This window comes from Perognathus longimembris, chromosome 15 (assembly GCF_023159225.1).
Source record: "Perognathus longimembris pacificus isolate PPM17 chromosome 15, ASM2315922v1, whole genome shotgun sequence".
Classification (NCBI taxonomy): domain Eukaryota; kingdom Metazoa; phylum Chordata; class Mammalia; order Rodentia; family Heteromyidae; genus Perognathus; species Perognathus longimembris.
Window position 1 is genome coordinate 8,946,022 of NC_063175.1, and position 26,106 is coordinate 8,972,127.

The 26,106-nt window shown below is 39.8% G+C and overlaps 1 protein-coding gene across 3 annotated transcripts in view; it reads right to left on the reverse strand.

Moving 5' to 3' along the window:
- The window catches only part of Ldlrad4 (low density lipoprotein receptor class A domain containing 4), a 373,268-nt gene that overhangs the window by 181,732 nt on the left and 165,430 nt on the right, over window positions 1-26,106 (reverse strand). For all 3 annotated transcript variants that reach the window (XM_048363762.1, XM_048363763.1, XM_048363765.1), the window contains one exon: window positions 892-1,032. In XM_048363762.1, coding sequence (XP_048219719.1) covers window positions 892-1,032 — 141 coding nt within the window. The remainder of the gene's footprint in view (window positions 1-891; window positions 1,033-26,106) is intronic.

Genomic DNA, 26,106 nt, shown 5'->3' on the forward strand with positions numbered 1-26,106 from the left:
CGTGGGGAACACGCGGTGGAACAAAGCTGCTCACCTCTTGGAAGCCAGGAAGCCAGGGGAAAAGGAAGAGGAGCAGGGGTCTCAATATCCCTTTCCCAATGACACACTCTCCCATCACCAGAAGGCCCTAACTTGCACCTCACCTCTCAAGGTTCTACCACCTCCCAGTAGCACTTCGGGGACCACACCTGAAACATTTAGGCCTTGGGGACACATCTCTAACCCACAGCCAAAGTCCACCTGGCAAACACTCTCCCTGTGAGTGTGCCGTGGCCACAAGGTTCTCACTTAAACCCACGGCCTGGCCCACAGAAGCAGAGGAAAAAGGCTACTTTTCCTAAGCTGCATTCTCTTTCCTCCTTTGTCACAAAACCATGGGGTCAAAACCCAATGGATTTCACAAGTTGATGAAACGCTCAAAGCCTCAGCCTTGGGAATTAATACACACACAGATCTCACACAAGTTGCTTTCTAATCACAGAGAAGCGCATGATCAGAACCCTTGGAAGTCTCATAATTATTTTCTATTTCCCTGATTAACTATGGACCCTTTTCATGTCTATCATTTCCTATTTAAAATTACTTCTGAAGTGATGTACTGTAAAAAAAAAAAAAACAACAACAACAAAAAAAACCTCTGTAACACTGGGTGACTTCTAGAAATCAACCAGTACTTCCCAGACAGGCATCAAAAAAAACACAAAGCCACTGGCCATTCAAACTAGTTATCATTTCCCACCATAAGACTTCCTCTTTCCTAAAAAGGAATGCATTTCTTTTGTGAAAATACAAGCCCCTCTAACCAGAAAACAACATCCCTCCCATATTCCAACAACCCCACCACCACCAAATCATCTCTCAAAAACACCAAAATGAGTTGACAAGACTTACAGTTGAAGATGCCTGGAGGTGGGTGCTCGGTCACTAGGAGACAGTTTTCTTCGTCACTGTTGTCCCCGCAGTCGTTCTGCTGGTTACAGACCAGTGAACCAAGATACAAGCATTTACCGCTGGTGCAGGTGAATTTGCACTCTGAAAAAGTAGAATATAGAGCATGGAGAAGTCAATGACAGCTTAGTGCTCTCTAGGTTGTTACTGTTTTCTGTGTCTTCTCCACATTTGTAGGCCATGATGGTATGGGAACTGAGATGATTTGGAGATCCCAAGAAACTAAGCTCAGAGAAGGGACATCTCAGAAGGCCCTTTCTTCTTTGAACTGTACAAGATGTTCCTGCCCTTGGCAGGGTACTCTGTGACCTGCCATGTTACTACTTCCAAGATTAGTAATGCAGTTCCTTTCTAGGGTCTGCACTGCAAGCCATAATTGTGGTGTCCTGTCATTCTGCTTGAAAACTCCCCTGGCTGTTTTCCACACCTCTGAGGAGAGGGCAGGGCTGCCACGCAGCAATGCAGGGGCTGTGACAGAACCAGCAGCTCCGTCTTGATCAAGGAGGCTCATAAATTTTACTTTCAACCTGTCGTTGCCTTATGCTAAAATTCTGGAAAAACTACTTAAACCTTTCTGGTATTTATTCCTCTCATGCCTAAGAAAAACCAGTTATAAAAACAACATGAGTAGCATTGATTTTTTAATGTATAATGTGAGAAAAGTATGTGTTCTACCTAGGAAGCATTTATGCCACTGGTGAGTAATAAAAATAGTATACAGCCCACACCCAAATCCCAGCAGGCAGCATTGAACACAGGATCCCTGAGAACTGTACAAATCGCTATTTGAAAATGTCATTCCCTTTATTAGGACTTTAAAGTAAATCCCCAAACTTCATACACTGCCAACAGTTTGAGTAATGATGTATAGCTGATCATGTATATCATATACTGAGTATCATCTCACACCCTGTGATTTTTCTCCACAGAAGTTTGGAGAATTCACACAAGATATCCCACCTGGTAGATGGCTAGTAAAGAGCCTTAGGATGGAAGAGTCCTAGGTCCCCACCTTGACATTGACTCTCACAGCCTTTCCAATTCCCTGGCCTTGATGTCATCAATAGCACATTCCCATTTTGTTCAAGCTTGATCCACACTGCCACATAGCCTATCTCCAAATCTTCTTTGGTATACATGTGAGGCTCATCTGCATCAAACATGCCTACATGCATCCAAGGTCTCTAAATAGCTTATTTCTTACACAGACCTAACATTACTCTGGAAAGGTTTGTGCTGCTAAATTTTTTCTTTTTCCTTTTTTATTACTTATTTATTGTCCAAGTGATGTACACAGGAAATAATGGAAGCAATAACATCAACTCATTAAATCCCAAATTCATAAAAATTTAAATTTTCTCAGTAGTTGGTGGTTAGCCCAAAACAAACTACATTATATAACCACTGGAATTAAACTAACGACCGAAAAATCTGAATTTACTAGAAACTTGATGTGATATAGAAAATACCAGAAAATTGCTATCATGTTATTAAGTATTCAAGAATAGTGCAAAAATCTGGAGTGTAATCACAGGACAGAGTAAAACATCTGTCCAAATTAACCAGACTGGTGTTGACAGAGGCAGGCTTCCAACTTGATCCTAGCTTATCCTTGAAAACTCTCTCTATCTACCATATTGTACTATCCAGTAACCACACACACACACACACACACACACACACACACACATATATATTCTCTTAAAAAGTGGGATAGTGATATTACAAACAAATTAAATATGCTGAGGGCTGGGATTGTGTCTTAGTGATAGAGCGCTTGCCTAGCATGCACAAAGCCCTGGGTTCAATTCCTTGGTATCACATAAACAGAAAAAGCCAGAAGTGGTGCCGTGGCTCAAGCAGCAGAGTGCTAGCATTAAGCAAAACAGAAGCTCAGGGACAGTGTCCAGTCCCTGAGTTCAAGCCCCAGGACTGGCAAAATAAATAAATAAATGTGCTAAGAGAAAGGCTCTCATCTCAGATACACATGGGAATTGCATAAGCCTCTTCCAACACAAGTGAATGATGCTTAGGTCCTAGCAAAGCCACTTGCTCTTATTGGCTCAAAACACAGCCTGGATGGCACAAGTTAATAGAGTATTATGATAGACAGTCAAAAACTGAGAAGTAGGTAATTCTCTTACAGTAAACTCTTCTTTGGCTAATAATATTTTATAAGACTATTTAGTTGGTATTTGGTAATATATAAAAAGGAAAACAAAACTGACCTCCAACTTAGCAAATGTTAGGAAATTCTTGGGTTCAGAATCCAGCCGCGAAAGCTTTGTTCTTTCAGTGAGATATTTAGGAAACTTTGGAATCGGTGAAGTTTTTGCTCCTAAACTACATTTTGACACAGAAGACATCCACAACAGAGTAAAATGCAAGCAAAAGAAAATGTTTTGCCCAATTTTTGTGGAACTTGAGTAATTTTTTTCCAATCCAGAAGTTGAAGGAAATTAAGGGTTAAACACATGATGAGAAACATGGTCTCCCTTATAGGGAATAATTAGCCCAGGTTTAGGCAAGTCACAGCAGAGGATCACAGGAGCCCAATAGCTATACCCTTATGAACACATAAGATAATGCTAAGTGAAATGAGCTCCATGTTATGGAAACGATTGTTATATCACAGTTGTAAATACTTTCAACGTGCCATATGTAACTGTAGCCTCTATTATTGATGATATTCCTGTATCACCTTCCTGTGGTTGTACCTACACTATCTCTGTATCTTATCTGAGTATATTGGAAACTGGGTATACTGGTATTAGAACCAGGAAATTGGAAGAGAATACCAAAATCGAGAGACACAGGGTAAAAAAAGACAAACAACTCAAAAGCAATACTTACAAACTGTTTGGTGAAAATGAACTGAACAACTAAACAACTCATGGGGGGTGGGAGGGAAAGGGAGACGGGGGAGGGGGTAATGAGGGACGAGGTAACGAACAGTACAAGAAATGTATTCAATGCCTAATGTATGAAACTGTAACCTCTATGTAATTCAGTTTGATAATAAAAAATATTTTAAAAAAAACACATGATGATTTCAGATGTACAATACAGAGTGGAATACAGCATAAGCAACTTAGTAAGTGCTTATCATCCCTAGCCATAAAGTAAATGCACATCAAAACAACTCTTAGATTCCATCTCAATCCAGTTAGGTTGGCCAATATCATAAATTCAAACAACAAATGCTGGCAAGGATATGGAGGGAAAGGAACCCTACTGCACTGCTGGTGGGAATGTAAACTAGTACAACAACTTTGGATAGCAGTCTGGAGTTTCCTCAAAAACCTAAACATAGATCTTCCCTACAACCCAGCCATACCACTCCTGGGCATCTACCCAGAGCATCACAAGCCAAAATACCATAAAGACACTCACACATCCATGTTTACTGCTGTCCTGTTCCCAATAGCCAAGTTAAGGAAACAGCCCAGATGCCCTACAATAGATGAGTGGATCCAAAAAATGTGGTACTATACACAATGGAATTTTACACAGCCATTAGAAAGAATAATACGTTACTTGCGGGAAATGGCGAGGTAAGCCAAGCTCAGAGAGACAAGTGACCCATGTTTTCTCTCATATGCAGAAGCTAGATCTAAAATACAACTGAACATGATAAATTATACAGGCACTCACACACAATGAGACCAAAAGAGGATATCCTTAGGAAAGACAAAGATGCAATACCTATGCGCCTCTGATCATATAAAATAATATTTATTGAAGTGAACTCCAGGGAGTGGAATAAAAAGTTTTTTCTTCACTGTTGTTTTTGTTTTCTTTTCTGTCTTTATTTATCTGTCTTTAGGAGGGCAAGTGAGGACACAGAAATGGAGGGACAAGGTGAACAAATGTCACCATGATACTCACTAGACACTATGTTGAAACTGAAATATACAATTATGGGTGGGATGGGAGGGAAAAACTGGGAAGCAAGTGAGGGAAGGGGTGACACTGCCCAAAAAGAAATGTGCTCTACCTGACTTATGTAACTGTAACCCCTTTGTACATCACCTTTATAATAACGACAAAATTTTTAAAAGAATGAGAAACTCAGAAATCAGTGATTCTTTCAATAACCACAGATTTTATAAAAAAAAAATCACCTATAATATATAAATAATTTCTCTTCATAAAAAGTAACTTTTTAATAGCAGTACTATGGTTTGAACTCAGAACATCCTATTTGTCAGGCAATAGTCTACTGCTGAGCCATATTTCCAACTCTGTTTTTTGCTGGTTATTCTTACGATAAAGTCCTATTAAATGCCCAGGCATGTGCCTAAGCCACAATCTGCCTAACTTTAGGCTTTTCATAGTTTGCAAAGTAACAGATCAGCACCTGAGCTATTATGCTCCTCCTACTTTTAGGCTTCCCATCATATCTAGGGTAATGGGTAAGCCACTATGTCTACCTTCCACTCATGGAGAGGAAGCCTCACAGACTTTACTACTTAGACTGACTGACCTGGAATCATGATCCTTCCCATCTCAGCCTCCCAAGTAGCTAGGATTACAGGCATGAGTCACCTGTGCCTGGCTAAGGGTGGTAGGGGTTGGGGATTGGAGGCAGGATTTTTTTAATTAAGAAAAGGCATTTCCTTTTGCCTATTCTCTATTTTCTTATATAAAGTGCTAAAATCAACAAGAGATTTTAGAATCACTGTTTATGCTTATACTACTAATAGAATTCTCTCCAACTTTGGTGTCTTCTTTAGCTTGTCTACAAACCTACATAAAGTTTTTGATGAATTTTTCAGGGCTTGGGATGATTTAGAGGTTCAGTTCTTGTGATAAGAGGAAGATAGAGGCACATTAGTCCAATCCTCTCATTCATTGATGAGAAACAAGTCCAGAGGAGAAATCCTAACCTATTCAAGTTGGAGAATAAATTTTGTATCAAAACCAATATTTACCTCAAATTAAGAAAAAAAGTCATTCTAACTATGTACAAACAATACTATCCAGTTGTAGTATATCATGTGAGAGAAGATAAAGTAAAACAACAATTAAGAGTAAGAGAATTTCCTAGTACTTTGTTTACTTTGACCGAAAAAAGTACTTTTAGGAGTCCTGAAACTAGGAAAGAAATGTAATATTCTGACATTTTGTATGAGTCCCAGACTTAAATATTTATAGGGTTTTTAAAGAATATCCTATAGCTCAGTAATTTTAACTTAAAATCTAAATGTGATGATAAATGTTCGATCCTGACTTCCAGGAGAACAAATCTGCCTCACAGGAGCTAAATTTAATCTACATGGTAGAATCAACATTGTATTAGTTCAAAGGCAACAAAAATCTATTCTCACCGTTTCCTATACTCTTTTAAAGCCTTCGTTTTCACAGATACAATCTCAGTAACAAAATAAGGACATATATATATATATAAAATCTCAGCTGTAAAACAGCCATTTTATGTGAATTGGCAAAGTACTCTGTTAGTTATTTCTGTTAAAATTCATATAGCAACACTGACTCATTTAGTTCACACTTCCACCATTCGCAGACCTGAAAACTGAGAGTTATTCTGGCTCCATCTTTGCTGACATTGAAACCTATGAGTTGTTCTCAGTTATAGATGACTTTTCAATGTACTTAATACTGTGAATAACAAAGTAGTCAAACCTAGCTGTTAGCAAAGTGTAAGCAAAAGTTTCTAAAATTAGTATGAATAATTTTACCATATCCAATGTATGTTTATATTTGCCAGTATAGAAATCACAACAATTTTCATATTGACATATATATGAATCTACTCTACAAGATACAAAATTTCCTATAATAAAAATAAAGTTCAACAAAGATGGGAAATATCCTACAAAAGATGAAACGCTATCAACTAAGAAATGCAGGAAAAGAGAAGGAGAAAACTTGAAACAGAGAGCACTGAGCCCAGTAATCCTAGCTACTTGGGAGGCTGAGATCTGAGATTCATAGTTCAAAGCCAGCCTGGACAGGAAAGTCCGTGAGACTCTTAGGTCCAATTAACTACCAGAAAAACAGAAGTGAGGCTTGTGGTTCAAGTGGCAGAATGTTAGCCTTGAGCTAAAGAGCTCAAGGACATTGCCCAGCCCAGAGTTCAAGCCCCACAACCAACAAAACAAAAAGAGAAAGGAGAGTGAAAGAGTGAATGTGTGCATGCATGTGCACGCATGCGATGTGCACGCGCACATGCACTGCTTGCTAGTAACTAAGAATTCCAAATAAACAAGCCACCACCGCTATAATGGAACCCCAAGGCATGGGCATTATTGTTAGCTGACACATAGCAATTTTTATCCCTCTTGTTACTGAAGGATGTTGCACAACAATGTTAAGACAATCTTAGATACTAATTTGACCCCTCAAAAAGTAAAAAGGCTTTACATTGTTATCTATTGGCCTTCAATGATGTTGAATGTTGAAGTACTTAATATACAGGAAGCCAAAACAAATACATTCACAAAGTAATGGTTTGGCTAACTCTAAAAAAACTGCCTTGAGAATCCCCAACAACAAGAAGGTATAAATTTTATACTCTTCAAAGCAAACTTGCCAGAATGTGAGTTATATGAGATGATGCGCATATATATTCTACTATGAAAATTTTCAATGCAAGGTATACCTGTTCTATAACTTGTGGGAAACCTATAATCCAGTGTGCAGTCAACACTCATCACTTTTGGGAACCTAGAGAGGAAAATGTAGAAGCTTCTCACACCTCACCAACCTTAGATGGCCAGGGCACATTCTATTAGAACGCAGAATAGAGGCATCAGCTTCACTAACAAGACTCTGACCTCGCTCAAAGACAAAGCTGACATTGCCGGTCATAAATCTGGAGCAAAGAGGAATTTAATTTGAAGGTTTATATTCTGTGTAATGAATTAAGTTACCCCACAAGTATTTAATAAAAGTCATATCTTAAGTGGTACTACTGAAACCATAGATGTCCTTCAGAAAGATGAATATAACATGATAAAAGGATTATTTACCCATATAATAAGATTAACACAGAAGAATCTCCCAACTGAATATAGTAATCAATTTTTTTAAATCTCAATTCATTTTATAATATAACCAATCACCAAGTTATGGTGCTGGAAACATTATCTTAATGTGTCTCAAAATCTCTGAGGGCTATAAGTTAAAAAAAAATGTACAATGTGCTCTTGAAAGTCCAACAGACTGTCAAGATTTAGACTTCTAGTCCTACAATTACCCTTGGGAGCAGCTTGGAAATTTTATCCAACATCTCATCAAAACATTACCATTTTAAAAGTCAGTAAAAGTATATTAAGACTCAAAATGGCACATTATACCATGTCTTTTTCGTATTTTAAACCAAGGAATGAATTTAAATTTTTTTATGGTTTTCTCTATATAAAATATGAGAAACGTATTCTGACTAGGGTTACATTTCTTTTTATTTCAAGGCATAGGAACAGAGTTTCCCCATGGGTGGGCTACTTCTAGGCATCCTACTTGGTAAGGACACTGGCTTCATTGAGGTGACTGAGCCAGCTATGGAGTCACAGAAGTACTGTGGAGTCATTTAGGCTGTTAGACTATTGTAACTATTACTCTGCTGGAGATCAGAGACATTGATGGATTTTGAGCTCAAAGATGGACACACTGTGACATTTAGCAAATTATTTTATTACAGTACAGTGTGTATACACATACACAAATGCAGACGTGTACTAAGAAGCCCATCTCAATGGATTTGTGCAAAAGAAAAAGAAAGCAGCCAGTATTCTGATCAAGGTAAAGAAAGGCACAGGATGGGGCACCTAACTTGCATTCTTAAGAGGATTTGTCTGTGATACAATAACAGACCTTGGGTTAGGCCTCCAGTTATGAAGAATCTTATATGCCCTGTTGAGTACTATGAAGAGTTCTCAATTTATAGGCTATAAATAAAGGTACTTAAATATAAAAAGAAGCTAGAATATTTATTACACATTCATCAGGACTAACCTCACATAACCTCATGATTTGTTCTATTAGGAAAACAGCATAAATCATGACACCCAACAACAGCTCAGAGTTGTCCACAAACAGGTGTCCTATCTGTGGCATGTGGCATTCTACCTCGCTGGTAGAATCAGCAGAAAGATGCACAGGGGTTCACAGCATAAACATGGGTTCCCAAGTGGGGACAAAAGTAATGATGTCTTAGAGGGCCATTTATTCATTCATGCAGACATGAATGACAAGTCCTGCTCTACTCTGGGCACCAAAACAAAAGTACACAGAACACTATCCTGAGACTCAGAAACTGGATTTCCTCTACCTCTTACACTTAATATGTGGTTTATCCTCAAGCAAGAATCTTAATTGCTAATTTTTTTATTGGCAATATTGTCAGGACTAAATGATCAGATTTTAATCCTTTAGATGAGCATTGAAGTAAGCAATTGAGACCTCAGGGTCTTTGGAGGTGATATGATCCTCTATTTAAAGAACCCCCTATACTCATCTTCTAAGTTATTATAGCTGATCCAAAACTTTGGCAAAGTAGCAAGGCATATAATTAACCCACAAAAATCAGTGGCATTTCTGTATGCCAACAAGAAGAATGAGGCTGAAATCCCAAAAGCAACTCCATTTGTAATTGCCTCAAAAAAACATAAAATACCTAGGAATTAACTTAACCAAAGAGGTGAAGGACTTCTATGATGAACACTTTAAAAATCTGAAAAAAAAGGAAATTAAAGCAAATGTAAGGAAATGGAAAAACCTCCCATGCTCCTGGATTGAGAGGATTAACATCATGAAAATGGCAATACTGCCAAAGGCTTTCTACAAATTCAATGCAATACCCATCAATATCCCAACACCATTCTTTAAGGAAATAGAAGCAATCCACAAATTCATATGGAGCAATAAAAGACCCCAGATAGCAAAAACAATCAATCCTTAATAGAAAAAATAGTGCTGGAGGAATTTCAATACCAAACTTCAAACTCCATTATAAAGCAACAGTAATAAAAAACAGTGTGGTACTGGCACATGAACAGGCCTGAGGACCAATGGAATAGAATTGAAGACCCAGAAATGAACCCACAGACCTATGGCCACCTTCTCTTTGATAAGAGAGCCAAAATCATCAGGTGGAAGAAAGACAGCCTCTTCAACAAATGCTGCTGGCAGAATTGGCTATACATGTGCAGAAAACTGAAGTTAGAGCCTTATACATCACCCTGCACCAGAATCAACTCCAAATGGATCAAAGACCACAAGGAAGAGCAGATACCCTGAAAATATTACAGGAAGGGATAGGGGAAACACTAGGGCTCCTTGGCACAGGTGAAAACTTCCTAAATAAGGATCCAGACACACAACAAATCAAAAGAAAGGCTGGAAAATGGGATTGCGTTAAACTGTGGAGTTTCTGCATGGCAAAGGACATAGCTAGCAAGATAAACAGAAAGCCTACAAATTGGGAGAAGATCTTCTAGTTATACAACAGATATGGGCCTCATATTATTTTTATTTGAAAAAGGCTCTTGCTTGCTCTGTGGGCTTGCTAAGTTCTGGGGTAGCATACACGCATTGCCAATTCTTTGTACATTCTAATGTTATCAAAGTCCTTTCAGTTTTTGTTGTTGACAATAATGATTTTTGTAGTGCTGAGAAACCAGCGCTTCACACATGCTATGTAGTAAACTATATCTTTAGTCCCCTTTCAGTTCCATAATTCATGATTCTATAAAATGTTAAGAAATTTTAAAGAATGAAATCCTACCTTAAGCCACTAGTATCTTTGTTCTTGCTCTTAATTATTCTAAAAAGCATCCAAATGACAGGCGATCCTGGAAATTTTGACACATACTGATTATATTAATACCATCTCTATAAGATCTTTCACATCAGCATAGAAACGTTCTCTGAGAGCATGTTTTCCCACCTTCAAAATTTATTTCTTGCCCCAGTCCCCATTTCTCTGCTCCTACACCTTAATACAGTAAACAAATTATCTTTACTCTGTCTCTAATATATGATTCTCCCCTAAACAGATTCCAGCTGCTCTTTGGCTCTCATCGTTGCACCAAAGCAGCTGTCTAGGTCACCAGTGACGTCCCCATAAACACCAGTGTGGTCACCCAAGGCCACCTCCTGCGACTCTACAGTGAACCCAGCTGTCACTCCGTAGCAATGAACAAGTTCTCCATGGGCCCAGGGACACTGCCCAGAGACGCGGCCGTTCCTCCTCGGTGCCTCCCATCCTCTTGACACCCCTGAGCCCCTTGTCTTTCTTGCAAATACTAATTCTCTTGTGATCTCCAGTTCACTGTGTCTCATCCCTATGCTAATATTGGACTGCTCGGCCTCTCCCTACACTTCAAATTCTTTCCATTGCTTATTCAGTATCTCAATATGGAATGTCTAACACATTCAATTGGCCTTGTCCAGAACTATATAGCTCACTTCCCACTCCAATTTACTCCAAAATTAGCATTCTTTAGCTCAGAAGTTTTGTATGAGCTACAGTTGTCACTGCCGTCATCTTTAACTTTTTTCTCTTACCTTCCAAACACATCTGGAAACTGTCCTCCTGATCCATTTCACTACAATCACTTAGGTCAGTCACTTCTCACTTAGGGAGAACACTCAGTCAATCTCCTAACCAGTCTCCCACCTTTCCCCCACAGCCTTACATCACAGTCTAATCTGGAGACAGCAGTCAAAATCTTCCTGTTGAAATGGAAACCAGTTAGTTCTCTGCTCTGCTCAAAACTCTCCAATGGCTTTCATTTTACGAGGAGCAAAACTCAGTCACTGTAAAGGACTCGGCACAACCACCCTGATACACCTCTCATCAACTCTCTGGCCTTCTTTGTCTCTTCCTTCATCAGCTGGGAGCATGCCAACCCCTCCCCATTCCTGGGACTCAGGAGCTTACCTGAGCTTCCTGTTCCTCTAGCTGTCTACTCTGGGGACACTCACTTGCTGATCCCTTAGCTCTCCACAGGTCTTCATCACATGGCACCAGAACTTGGCCCTTCCCATCAACATTCCCGGGATTTTCCCCATCTAACTTTATATTTATACAGATTGATACTAATGCTTATCTCTTTTCTTTTCTGCATTGGATGACAAATCACATGAAAGTAGGAATTTTTGTTTAGTCTTAATGATGAATTCCTAGACTCTGGAATGTGTGTGTGTGTGTGTGTGTGTGTGTGTGTGTGTATAATTGTTCAATAAATAGTTCTTAAATAACCCAATGGACAAAAGCAAAAAGCTTGTTCTTAAAGAAGCCACAATTAACCACTAGTTTCCTTTGGGAAGAAGTTTTCCTTTAGTTGAGCAAATATCCTCATTACAGTGTGGTGGAGAGACAAAAAAATAAAATAAAACAAAAAAATATATCATTAGCAATTTCTTTCTAAGGCAAAGAGTTACTTAAAATTGTGGACCAAGTATTTTTATTACTTGTGGTATTTATTTATAAGATCATTCTTGCTCTAGTCCTAAATGTCATAAATATTTAGTCTTTTCCCATCTGTCCCCTTCCCCAATCTTCTGGCATATTTCTTAAATTGCAATGTTCTCTCTTAGCACAGCACCCATGTGTTTGAAAAGAAAAGCCATAATCTGGCTGAAGCATGGGACCTATTTCAGGGAACTTCCAGCTCCCTTCTTTGCAGGAGCTCCCAGCACCCCAAGTACTAGGTATAGATACAGCATTTCCTGTTTGAATAAGAGCAACCACCTGCTCTCCTGAGCCAGCAAAGCAAAAGTGTTGATGTTAACACAACCTTGCCTTCAACTGTTACCTGACCTATTGGGGCTAAAAACTACTTTGCTTTCTCATTTTGAGCCTCCCATAGTGTCTGCGTGGAGTCCTCCAACTGTCATCCACCCTTACAAAACTTCCTTTCCTTAAAACTTACACCTTTGCCAAATCTAAGCTGGCTGATTTCAAAGTACCACAGACATGCCTGCTACTTATATGCCTATGTTCACACTAGAATATATTAAGTTTTTGCTGGTCCCGGGGGCTTGAACTCAACTGTTCCTGAACTTTTGCTCAAGGCTAGTGCTCTACCACTTGAACCATAGCTCCACTTCTGGATTTTTTTGGTAGTTTACTGATTCACTTTTGCTGAAGCTGAGCAGCTGGGCTGAATCCTAGTAATGTTAATGACTTGATATTGAGAAACTCATGATGAAATCTTCCTTCCCAGCCCCCCCCCCCACCGCAGCCATCATTTCAAAATGGAAAACGTATCTGTCCTCACTCTAGCCCAAATGCTACAGGTACTGCTAACCCCGTCCTATCTTATTTTATAACTGATCACATCTACCTTACCATTCTCATTTTTAGTATGGTTCTTCAGTGTTTCTTTTTAGTTTCACATCTCAAAATATGGAGAAAGTAAATGTATTAGGGGACATAGAGGCTAAATTCATATATCTAGAACTTTTCTTGATACTATTTCTGTAAATAAATTCATAAAATAGCAATAGTAACCGTCACAATGAGACAAATATGGCAATGAATGGAAGTCCTCAGCTGTACAATGAAGTTAACAAAATGTAAATCTCTCTAACATCATGACCAGGACTATGCAACTTATTTTTATTTTGTCCTCAAAGACTCACCACCTTTTACTAAATAACATAATTAACTGTTTTATTTATTATCTCCAGTCACTAGAACTATGTTTTCTTGAAAGTAGAAAATTTTGCACTATGGTTATGAAACCTTCCTCAATATCCTCATCCAGAATTAAGTACTGGCTCTTCTATGTTCCCATGGCAACTTGTGCATCTCTTCAATACAGCCATTATCATCATGCTGTCATCATTTGTTGACATGTCTGTCTTATGAGGTGGCAAGGTCTCTTAAGCCCAGAACACATCATAATGTTTGTATTTCCAGTGTCAAGTAAAGAAGGTTATTAATAATTATTTCGATGTAAACTGAATCAAAAGCCTAGGGGGAGGGCTGGGAATATGGCCTAGTGGCAAGAATGCTTGCCTCCTACACATGAAGCTCTTGGTTCGATTCCCCAGCACCACGTATATGGAAAACGGCCAGAAGGGGCGCTGTGGCTCAAGTGGCAGAGTGCTAGCCTTGAGCGGGAAGAAGCCAGGGATGGTGCTCAGGCCCTGAGTCCAAGGCCCAGGACTGGCAAAAAAAAAAAAAAGCCTAGGGGGGAGGGAAGAGAGAGGTCTGTGCTCTGGGGTTATGTTTCTTTTACTTATACTTGACAGTAGTGTGGTAACCACGGTGTCCACACAGACATATAAGCTAAAGAAAAGGCTGTAACAGAACAGCAGGTGCTTCACCTCACCTTGAGCAAGAGCATCCATTTGTCTTTGTTAATTTAAGCTCTTATAGCTATGGAAATCATCTGGAATCTCAGCTACCCAGGAGGCAGAGGGTGGAAGATCACAGTTCAAGGCCAGCCTGGGCAAAAACATGGGACTCTATCTCAAAAGTAACCAGCACAGGCCTGAAGGCATGGTTCAGTGGTAGAGTACCTCTCTAGCAAGAGTCAGGCCCTGCTTTTAAACCCCAGTACAAAAACAACAACAAAAAAAAAAAACTTGAAAAAAGCAAAAAGGTCTGGGAATGTGGTCAAGTGGAAGAGCACTTGCTTAGCAAGCATATGGGCCTGAGTTCAAACCCAGCACATGGGGTTAAACCCTAGTACCACTGCCAAAACTATAGAAGCTATATAAATTGTACAAACTAGTATATTTGCCTTGTCCACACTGCAGGTCTACATAGGGACAATTAAAAAAACACTGAAAGAAAATGCAAGCACATATGTTTTTTACATTACATGACACCTATACATAAGTTATAAATTATGCAATTTCAATGAAAACACGTTTCTATGAAATGAAGGGCAAGTGAAAAGGAACCACAGGAGCAGAACTTTCCGGAGTTTTTCAGGTGCCTTCCTAAAGAGTAACACCAAGCATTTCTGTTGGAAAATTAAAGCAAATCCACAACATGAAATGCAGGTGGAAGAGTGAGTCTAAGTGTTCATGGACTTAGCTCATTAAGTGAAGTAGCTCAAGTCATAGCTTGATGCCAAAATGGAGTAAATGGAGCTTTTATGTTTCCTTAAAATCAGAATTTACCTAAAGCCTAACGATATTGAGAGTTCTATTCAGGCAGGGACTAGGCTTACACTACTCTAATATAGGCTGTGGACACCCACAGTGTTATAGGCAACCATGAGCCATGATCATTGCAGGTTTAATTATGTGCAGGTAGTGGAAACGGCTGGGATTATCTTGGACCTTGCTACATGCTCCCCAAGCTGTGACTAATGACTCCCAGAGCCACAGTCCTTCTCAACGTGACCTTTAACTTCTGGTTACTGGAGAGTATGTCACCGAGGTTAAGCTGCAAATGGCTTCAGCCAACTTGCAGCAAATTAGAGGGGAAATTTAGACCTGTTGTATTTTGAAAGCTGTGCCTAATGTGCATATTAAGTGTTGTTTTGTGGTTTTTTTTTTTTCATTATAAAAGATGGGCTTGGCTTACTGAAACAAAGGAGCAAAAAAAGATATAATGCTTAAGATAAACCACAGAGATGGACTTTTAACTTTGGAGGTTTTGTTTTAGAAAACACACTTGCAGTAGCATCTCTTTATTGCATGGCGATTAGAAAAGCCTTGTTAAGCCAGAAAGGGGGAATATTTTTCACATCTTGGAACTCCAAGAGATGACCCTCACTGTATCAGATGCTCTCCTATGTCTGGTCCTCCCCTCGAGTGGCATGCTCATTTCCACAGTGTAAGCTCCATTTGACTGTAAACTGAGTTACTTGTAATAATAATACATAGTAGTATTCAAGATTTAACTTAATGTAATAGCTCAAAAATATTCAGTTTTTAAATATACCATATTTTATTACCCAAAACTACATATGCAACAATAACAATGAATTAGTAAATAAATAAATACATATGTATATGAAAAGGGTTGCTATTAGCTCAGTAAAAGTTAAGAGATTAATGGGTAATCACAAAAGAAATTAACAATGTATGAAACACAAAGCCCATTCACAGGCCAGGGAGTTATGCACTTGGCCTATGATGGGCACTAAAGTGTGGGTCAGCCACTCAGTTGTCAGCAATTGGTTACCTTATTGCCTATGCTCTACTTCTGAAAGCACTTCAAGCCAGTCCCAAGTCTGTAGACCAGCACGGGAACAGGTATGCGTCTCTGTGTTGGCAGCCAGGGAAACCTGTCTGTAGTGTGCACACAACAGGCCTACTTCCTTCACACTGCAGTGCTTTCCCTACACGAGCTTCATCACTTCAAAGTCTCTGTTCTCCTGCACCTGGAATGTCCACAGTATAGGACCGAGGGAAGGCAGCCTTCCAGAACATCTACGAAAAGGCAAGGAGAGTAGAGACGCCAAGCAGTAAAAGGGCCCTTTGAAGTGAAGGCCACAAGCTCCCATCCTTGCTGATTGCTGATCTAGAGAAATTCTTGGGATTGAAAAACCTTTCTTTGTTGGAGAGAGGCTTGAGTTGGGCAGAACAGAAACTTGGGCTTTCTCAAGAGTTCAACCTCCTCTGGACATGCTTCTCCATCGCGTTGGACAAGTTATAAATTCCCTTCGATTTCCTCGTAAAGCAGTCGCCTGTCCAATCTTAATCCCACAAAGCACTAGACTGCTCTTCAATATTTCTTTCTTCACCCCTCCTAGTCCTACTATCCCTACTAATATACTGGTACTGTGTTAGGGAGTCTCTGCACCATCTTAGATGAGGAAGCAGAGGCTCAGGAAGCTTAAAGGAATGCCTGGTCCACTAAGAGGGACTAGGAAATTATTCTCCCAAGCCCAATAGGAATTGAACTCAGGAACTGAACTCAGGAATTGAACTGCCTTGCATTTGCAAGGCAGGTCATATGCCACTTGATTTGAAAATATTCCAAGTCCTTTTATGCTTTAGGTATTTTTTAGATATCATTTTCCATTTTTTTGCCTGGAGCTGGCCTTAGACACTGATTCTCTCAATCTCCTTCTCCCAAAAAATTTGGATTTCTAGTATATATAACCAGACTTATTTCAAAAAAAAATCTCTTGCTTGGTCACTTTTACACAACTTGACAGCATCCTCAAACGTTCTTTCATGAAGTTTTCTTCAATTCATGCCTTCATTCTTTACTTTTACAAAGAACTGAGATGGGAAATGCTTAAAACAAAAACAAAAACTGTCCTCTGTGAGGGTATGTCCCAAATCCTCCCTCTCTCAGAAAGTTTGTCAACATTCTAGGTATCTTTTTTGTTGTTGTTACCCAGTTAATAAGGAATATATAGTTGTTTCCCCATGGAAGTTCACAGAAAACTGTAGTGGGTGGCTATCTTCATGCGTGTGGTTTATGCATAATGCATGCCTTTCAATCAAACCATTAAGCTGATATCTGTATGTATAAAGGCTTGCATAAATATGCGTATAGAATAAATCCAGTCTTTCCTCAGCTAGTAAGTCAAAGATCACAGAATGTTAGAGATGAAATAAACTAAAGATTTTGTTAAACAGCTCCCTTACTTCCAAGCTCAGAACTTTGAGATGCAAAGATGGGAGAAAGCACAGCAAGGTAGCACTAGACTCAGACTACCTGGATACAAACCCTTGGATAGCCATTTGTTCCCTGTGTGATTTTGGACAAGTTACTTAACCTCTTTATACCACAACTTGCATATCTAAAACTAAGTTTGAGCCAAATAACGATCCAGATCATTAGCTTAATGATTTCAAAATTAATTGCTTTCATATGTGGATCATTTATACTGTACAACTTATAAAAATGATACAATGATATTTGTACTATACAAGTCTACCTTGAGGTCTTTGTTCTAAAACCTTTATAGATAGATCTCCAAATGCTCAGATGCCTTTATACCATATAATGATCTCAATAAAAACTAAGCAAAGTATAACTGAAAAATTTAAAAAGAAAAAAATTGAGAGACACCCCCCCCCTTTTAGGCCCTAATGACTCTGTATGGCCTTAAGGTTACTAGTGATAGTAATAAAATGCATACCAACTGCAGTACTTGGTGAAAGCTTTCAGTATTGGAGATAAAGTTATAGCTATTTTGTGTGTCATGGAATCAAGCCACTACTAATTCTCTCATTGGTAGGAATTTTTCTAATTTCTATTTTGGTGCACCAAGAATACAGAGTCTAAAAGTGGTGGAATGGGGCTGCAAGCTTAGCCCTCTGCCCTTTGTCCCCTGGCAGTTAATGGCTCTTGGCAGATGGTCCAAAAATATTGTGGAATGAATGTTGACTAAATAAATGAGTGCTTCTGAAACTAAACTATTGGCTGGCATGCAGTACAAGCAAACTGTAGTCCACAGTGTTTGTTCATTAGCTATTATCTAAAACCTTGACCCTGGCACCCCAGAGATGGTTTATATAACTCAACATGCAATGTATAATGTGCAGGCTATTTAACAATTGAACACATAAAACCTGATGAAAACAAGAATCTCTCTCTCACTTTTAATTTTAGTTTTTTGATGATTCTGTCTTCCTTATATATGGTGTATTCACATATATATCTTTGGGAGGGTGAGAGAGAATACAGAACTTGAGAGGAAAAAGTAGAAAAAAATGCAGCAGTGGAGTTCACTGCATACTGATGAAAGTGAACTATACAACTCCTGGCTGAAAATGGGAGGGAAGGACTGGAAGAGAGTAAGGGAAGGGAAGACACTCTATGAAAGGAAATTTACTCATTACCTGACTCATCCCTCTGTACATCACCTTTGTAAAAACAACAAAGTAAATTTTAAAAAATACCTGATGAGCATCCCTACTATGGAGTAAAGACCCAGAAACAATGAGGGACGAGGCTGGAGATCAAGAAAACACAGGAAGGGATTCTAAGTCTTTGACAAAAGATACTGCTTTAATGGCCTATCAGGCAGAAAGAAACATCTGGAAGAAGTCTGGCTCAGATAAGGTCATTCTGCACCTCAAAGGTAAGGCAGACACAAACACGAGTCCATGGACTGGTACAAGGCCCTAAATATCCCCTGAAGGCCCGAAAGGCAGGGACAGCATCATTCCTGCGCATCCCTAGGGCCAGGAGAAGGAAGCACCATGTAGTTTGCTTCAGGGTACCTCATCTGTCCTCTACATCCAGGGCTGGGATGGGTGCAAAGAGGAGTTTAATCAGGGAAGAGGCCCCAGTGGGAAAACTGAAGCAGCCTGCAGAAGGTAGCTGAGAAGACGGAGTTACAGGATTTGAAGTAGCACAGAGCTGTTCAGTATCTGGGGAGGCCAAAATTCCAGAACTGCACATAGCATAAACAGAAGGCAAGCTAAGGAACTGAGAAGACCATGAACATCAGCCCTTTCTTTCTCAGTGGATGAATAGTTACTACCACTTTCAATTAATAGTCCAGTGGTTGTCAGGATTTAACATGTTGTAAAATATATAACAAAGTGGCTCCCAAAGTGGCTCACGCCTGTCCTGACACTCAGGACAGTGAGAGCCAGAAAATCAAAGGCTGAGGCTAGCCCTGGGAGGAAAAAGCCATGCCCCCCCCCCATTTGAAAAGTAACTAAAGCAAAAGACAGTTCAGGCTATTGGGCTTAATGTGTAGAGTGCTTATGTAGTAAGTACAAGGCCCCACGTTCAAATTCTAGTACCATTTTTATAAGTATAACAGGGAAGTCAGATCCAAGGAAACAATTACCTGCCATAAATTCACGGAACAAAAATGAATACTGACATCAAACCATGGCAACAGGAGTGTAATTATATAGTTGAAAATATATCAAGCCACCAATCATTATGCAATCTGCAAATAAAGAGATGAGTTTAAACCATCCCAGCAATGTGGAACAAATCATTTATTTTTCCTTAACATCTTATTGTGGCATTGCATATTTGTATAAATAAAGCTTGAGAATTATAGTCAGTAAACTTGAGATAGAAATCAATTTATTCAAAAACATTTCTTAAAATATTGTTTCTAACTTTCAGATGGTAATCTAGTCTATCATTACCCCATGGAGATGTAAGCTATGGGATATCAAGGTATTCTCTATTCAGAATTATCTTCCCTCATTTTTGTAATGTAACAATTGAGGTCAGAGGCAGTATAGTACAGTGGTTAAAAGCGGATATTACTACACTGTGCTAGAGTTTGAAACATGGTTCCACTACTTGCTAGCTTTGCAAGCTTGGGCATGTCACTTATCCTCTCCGAGATTCAGTTCTCTTGGCTATAAAAAAGAAGACAGGAATATCACCTACTTCATAAGGCTGCTATGAGAAGTAATGGAAATATAATATAACTAGAAAGCTCTAGTGCATGCTATGATTATTAATGATACCTTCTATTATAACGAATTGAGGTTTTCCCTTCACTTGGACTTTTAAAAAAAGATTGATTGATCTCATATTGTTCATATTTCCCCCTAGCATCTAACATAGCTTTCTTTCTCTCATTTTGCTAGAGCAAACTTTGCCAGTCCTAGCGCTTGAACTCAGGCCCTGGGCTCTGTCCCTTTTTTTTGCTCAAGGTTAGCATTCTACCACTTAAGCTATAGCTCAAGCACCACTTCTGGCTTTTTCTGTTTATGTGGAACTGGAGAATTGAAACCAGGACTTCATGCATCCCAGGCAAGCACTTTACCACTAAGCCACATTCCCACCCTAGAGCAAACATTTTTGCAAAGCGAAAATGAAATGTTATTAAATAAATAAGTGGATAAATTCCTATATTGCTAGATACAGGCACAGTGTTTTAAAATACCAAAAACACTGCCATCTGAAGTAGACAAAGACCCTTCTGTGAGCTGTCATATAATTAAAACAGTGGTTCTTTGATAGGTCTGTTTTTTTGTTTGTTTATGCAGCAGGGATATGATAATGAGCCCACTGCCCTCATGAGTGAAGAGATATTAGACCCAAGAGTGAAGGTAGAACCACAAACCACTAAAAACAAAGTGCTGTTGGAAAAGGAAACCAGAAGCAAAAGTAGGATTTCAAAAGGTCCTAGAGTAATCTCACACAGACAACCAGAAAGAAGAGCAAGATCTGAAGGGATCCAGCGATGCACTGCTCTGCTCTGGTTGCTGAGTACAGGATTGATTTTGAGTATTTACATTAATGCAGCAGCAGTGGAACTCCCTAGACACTATGTTGAAAATAAACTATACACCTTATAGGTGGGGACAAGAGGGAAAAACAGAGTGAGGGAAGGAGTGACATTGTCCAGAAAGAAATGTACTCATACACTAATTACTTGGGGGGGGGGGGGGGGAAGCAAGCAACCATAGTAGAGAATTTTTTAAAAAGACCTTTCAGCATTAAACTTAACCTTATACTACAGTACTGACTTTCTAATTCTGTTCTAGTGTACAATCACAATATCCAATCCTCAGCTGACAGCCTTGCTTCCCAGGCTGCTGTTCTACTCCTGGTCCTCCTTTATCTTTTCTTCAACTAGTAGCTTCTTCAGCACAAAGAATGACAGCCCTTACCAGCTCCAAGTCTTAACTAAAAGTCAGATCCAATCCTCTGCTGATCTGCAAGATCTGTAGGTTGCCAAGTAACCGTAAATGTAGAACTGAACAGCTAAGATTATGTATTATGTAAGCAAAAGTATCATAAAGACAAAAGCAAAGCACACCCCTACTCAACTGAGTTAGGACAGATAGATGAGATAGTGAAATTACAGCAGCAGCAGAAGTGATGCTGAGGTTTGAACTTAGGGCCTTACAGCTAGTAGAAAGAAAGGAACTCTACCATTGAGCCATACCTCCAGCCCTTGTTTTGGGCTGGTTTATTTAGAGATAAGGTCTTGCTTCCTGTCTTGATAGGTGTCAATACCCCTATTTTAGGCCTTCTATCATATCTGGGATAATAGGCACAAGCCACTGTGTTCAGATGTGGATTGAGAGGAAGGCTTAAGAACTTCTCTGCCAAGACCAGCTTTGGATGGCAATCCTCCTGTTCCAAATAACTAGGATTACAGGTAGGAAAAATTGGCTTCTTGCTTATTTTTAACAAATACTAAAAATGCCAGACTCAGAAATTAGAACTAAGAAGTAAACAAAAGGAAGGAGGAAGGGAAGGGAAGGGAAAGGAAAGGGAAAGGGAAAGGGAAAGGGAAAGGGAAAGGGAAAAGGAAAGGGAAAGGGAAAGGGAAAAAGAAAAGGAAGGGGAGCCTTTAGCTCCCTTTCCCCCTTCCAGAACCCACTTTTAGATGTTAAGTCACAAGAATTAGGAGACACATAGGAACTAAAGTGTAACTGCCTACCTCTTTGAGATATTAAGAAGTTGCAAGCCTCGTTGAATAAGCAGAGAGACAGAAAACTGAAGGACTTGGAAAAAATTATACTAAGTGAAGTGAGCCAGACCCAAAGAAACATGGGCTCTATGGTTTCCCTCACAGGGAATAATTAGCACAGGTTTAGGCTAGTCACAGCAGAGGATCACAAGAGCCTAATAGCTATGCCCCTATGAATGCATAAGATGATGCTAAGTGAAATGAACTCCATGTTATGGAAACAAGTGATATATCACTGTTGTAATTACTTTCAACATGCCATGTGAAACTGTAGCTTCTATTGTTGATGATCCTCTTGTATCCCCTTCCTGTGGTTGTACCCGCACTATCACTGTATCTCATCTGAGTACACTGGAAACTGTATATACTGGTATTAGAACTAGGAAAGTGAAAGGGAATATCAAAATGGAGAGACACAGGATAAAAAGACAAACGACTACAAAAGCAATACTTGCAAAACTGTTTGGTGTAAACCAACTGAACAACTCATGGGGGGAGAGGGGAAAAGGGAGGGGAGAAGGGTGAATGAGGGAGGAGGTAACAAACAGTACAAGAAATGTACCCAAGGCCTAACATATGAAACTGTAACCTCTCTGTACATCACTTTGACAATAAATAAGAAAAAAAAAAAAAGAAAACTGAAGACTTGTTTGGCAAAGGGAATTTTGAAACATCTATTGCCATGCTTTGTGTAGGAATGGACCACATTTCCATGTTTAAAAATAATAAATAGCAGTAATCTTGGCTACCCAGAATCACTATCTAATGACTAGGGGGTGTTGCACAACATGGCCTCATGCATCCCAAAAAGCATAAAGGCCTTGGATGAAAGTCATCATTCTGAGTCTTTTTTGCTCCCATTTCCTTCAAGAAATGTTTTTCTCTCCTTTTTTCCATTCTCCTTCATCCTGTTATCTTCTGCTCTGTGACTCTTGGTGATGTGAGACTCCTTGAAATGCTTTTCACCTGTGGATCTCAAGTACCTATGATTCTGCATGGAAACTGGAAAGCTAAGAAAAACCCCAATTCAGTGACAAAGCCTCAATTCTGGTGGGCTCTACACTGGACCTAAAATACAGCTCAGGAAGGACCCATAGTGTGTGTGGGGGGGGGGGGGAGGGAGAGTACCCACCTCCACACAGCAAGCAAGCGTAGCTGACCTCCTCACTGACTGATGGGACAGCAAATTGCGGCCCTTGTCTCCCAGACACAGCCTTGGGGAACTGGAATGTTGTGGTTAGATGAAACAGAGACTAAAGCTTTACAACTTGTCTTGTAGGGTTGTACAGTAAATCAGATACAAATCCACTCATGAGAAAACAGAGAAACCACATTTTGAGAGGTCAAATTTGGAGTCTTTATTAAAGGCCAGCGTCTGTAGATGGGCTCTTGTCTCAAAGATCTGCAGCCCCAAGCAGAACTTATACAAAGATTTTAAAGGCAATAGCTGTATGTTGGGGTGGAGGCCACACCTCAGCAAAGCAATATATATATATATATATATATATATATATATATATATATATATATATAAACACAGCACAAGGAGCAGGGCTTCCTTGGGGCTATGCAATATGTATCCACATATTCCCCAAAGCAGGGCCTTCCTGGATCTCCCCACTGGGCCAGGCATCTGCAATTCAAAGAATAGCCTGTCTCACCTCTAGGCCTTGGAGCTGAGTGGACAGCTCCCATCTCCTGGTTAGGGGCTAGGATGGCTGTGAAAACAAGGTGGCTTATTTAGGCCTAGTCATTCCCTTATTTCAGTAGAGGAGGAAAACTGGAGATGTCTTTCACTATATGGATTCATCTCTGGTGTCATTTTAAAAAAACAAGTCAGATCTCCTTGGTGCTCCACGTAGCTTTCCACTGGTTGGAACAGGGGCAGCACCTTCAGACAGCCCGGGACACCATGTCCCCCATTTAACCAGACTTCCTCTGTCAGAAGACGCCTATGCCATATCCCCCGGAGAGGAGCCCCAAGGCCTGGGCCCCAGGACCTCCACTACTGCTGTTGAGAGTGGGGCAACAAGCTGCACACAACGTACAACATGTGCTACAGACAGGTGTCCACATACCCCACATGGAGAGATGGAAAACCGGAAAAAGTCATAGTCTATTATTCATCTGAATGACAAATGCAAATGATAGACCTTTCTCTAGTGGTAAGAGATGGTGTGCGTTTGGAAATTTGAACAATCTCTTAGCTGAAGAGGAAACTATGTTCTGAGAGGAGTGAATACCATTTCTGAGATGCAGTTCCCTGTCCTGTACACACCCTTGTTTGCCCCTAACAGCTCAGCTCTAATTTGAACCAGAGGCAATCTTTAATAATCTGTGGTCACAAACAAACCAAGCAGCAAAGGCAATCCACCTTAAAGAACTTGCTTCCAGATTTCACAGTGTTCCATTTCTTCTTGCATAAATAGACGACTGGGATGGAGGCACAGCTCAAGCAATAGAGCACCTGCCTAGTAAGCACAAAGGCCTGCACTCGCACTCCAGTACCACCTAAGAGAAAATGTGACGTCAGGAGGGTTTGCTTCATGGCCTGGCCCTCAGCAGGTCTATACTATCCAAGGCCTGGATGGAGCGGCTCACTCCTGCTCCCAGGCCCCCGGAACACAACAAGGATAGGTACTTGAAAGCCAATGGACTTGACTGGCCAGCCCTGTTGAGAGGAAACAATAAGGCTGACAGGACTAATGGCCCTCCTGTTGAACTACAGCAACATGAAATGTAAAAGAAAGAAATGGCAAATTACTTCAGTGGGGGACTCTATCCAAAGCAATGGATCCAAGTCTATGTAACTACTAACAAACACCTGAATTATAGAGAGACTGCTTAGTTTGGCTCACATTTTTGGATGTTGCAGTCAATATTCAACTGGCCCTTTAAAAATGCTCATCTCAGAAAGAAGGGACTGAGTTCCTACTGTCCTCTCCAAGAGCACTCTCTGATACTTGTTAAGTTCTTCCACTAAGCCCCAGCTCTCTCTACCACCACCCAGTCGTGCCATTGGCTGAGATCCAAGCCTTTCATACAAGAGGCTTGGAGAGATATTCTACACCTAAGTGATAGCACCAAAGAGCCTACTTAGTTCCAAAATCCAACTGCTTGTCCCTTCTAGCAGGTCAGCAGCTTCCCGAGGGCAAGTTCTCTGACTTGTTTGCCACTGTGTTCCTTTTGGTGCCTGGCATAAAACTAGACAAGAGGTAGACTTTTTGAAGGGATTTATAGACCAAAACATGGCCAACCATACTGTTTATCTCTGCTTTCACAAACTACATCTAGTTTACCATCAGAACAGTACCCATTTTCTCAATCATCACAAACAAGGAACACTTGTACATTGCTGGAAATGCTCCCCCTATTTTAAAACTACCTATTGTAGTGATTTTTTTTCACATATTGTATTCTTCCACAAAAGTAAAATACAAAATTTTTGGGTAAACTTACTAAATAATTCAAATTATTACACAGCAACCTTTGGGGCTCAGTGAGCACCACATATCTATTAATTTTCTTGGTTGACTGAATGATTGAATACTATTCTTTGATAACAAAATATGCATTTTTGTACCCAATCAGCGATACCACTCCTTTCCCCAACTCACATTTAACAATGCTAATTTCTGCTCTTGGAAAATTATCACAAATGTCTTGTCAGACCTGGGCCTCAACTGCATACAGAAAAGAATTAAGCGAAGCAATTCAGTCTACAGAGAATTCGATGTGCATTCAAAATACAGTATGATACAAAGTCCTGCACAAGCTCTCACTAACACTGTCAAAATTTCTATCAGCTTGAGCACAAAATATCTACTGTCTGATTATAATTTTAGTGAGAAGT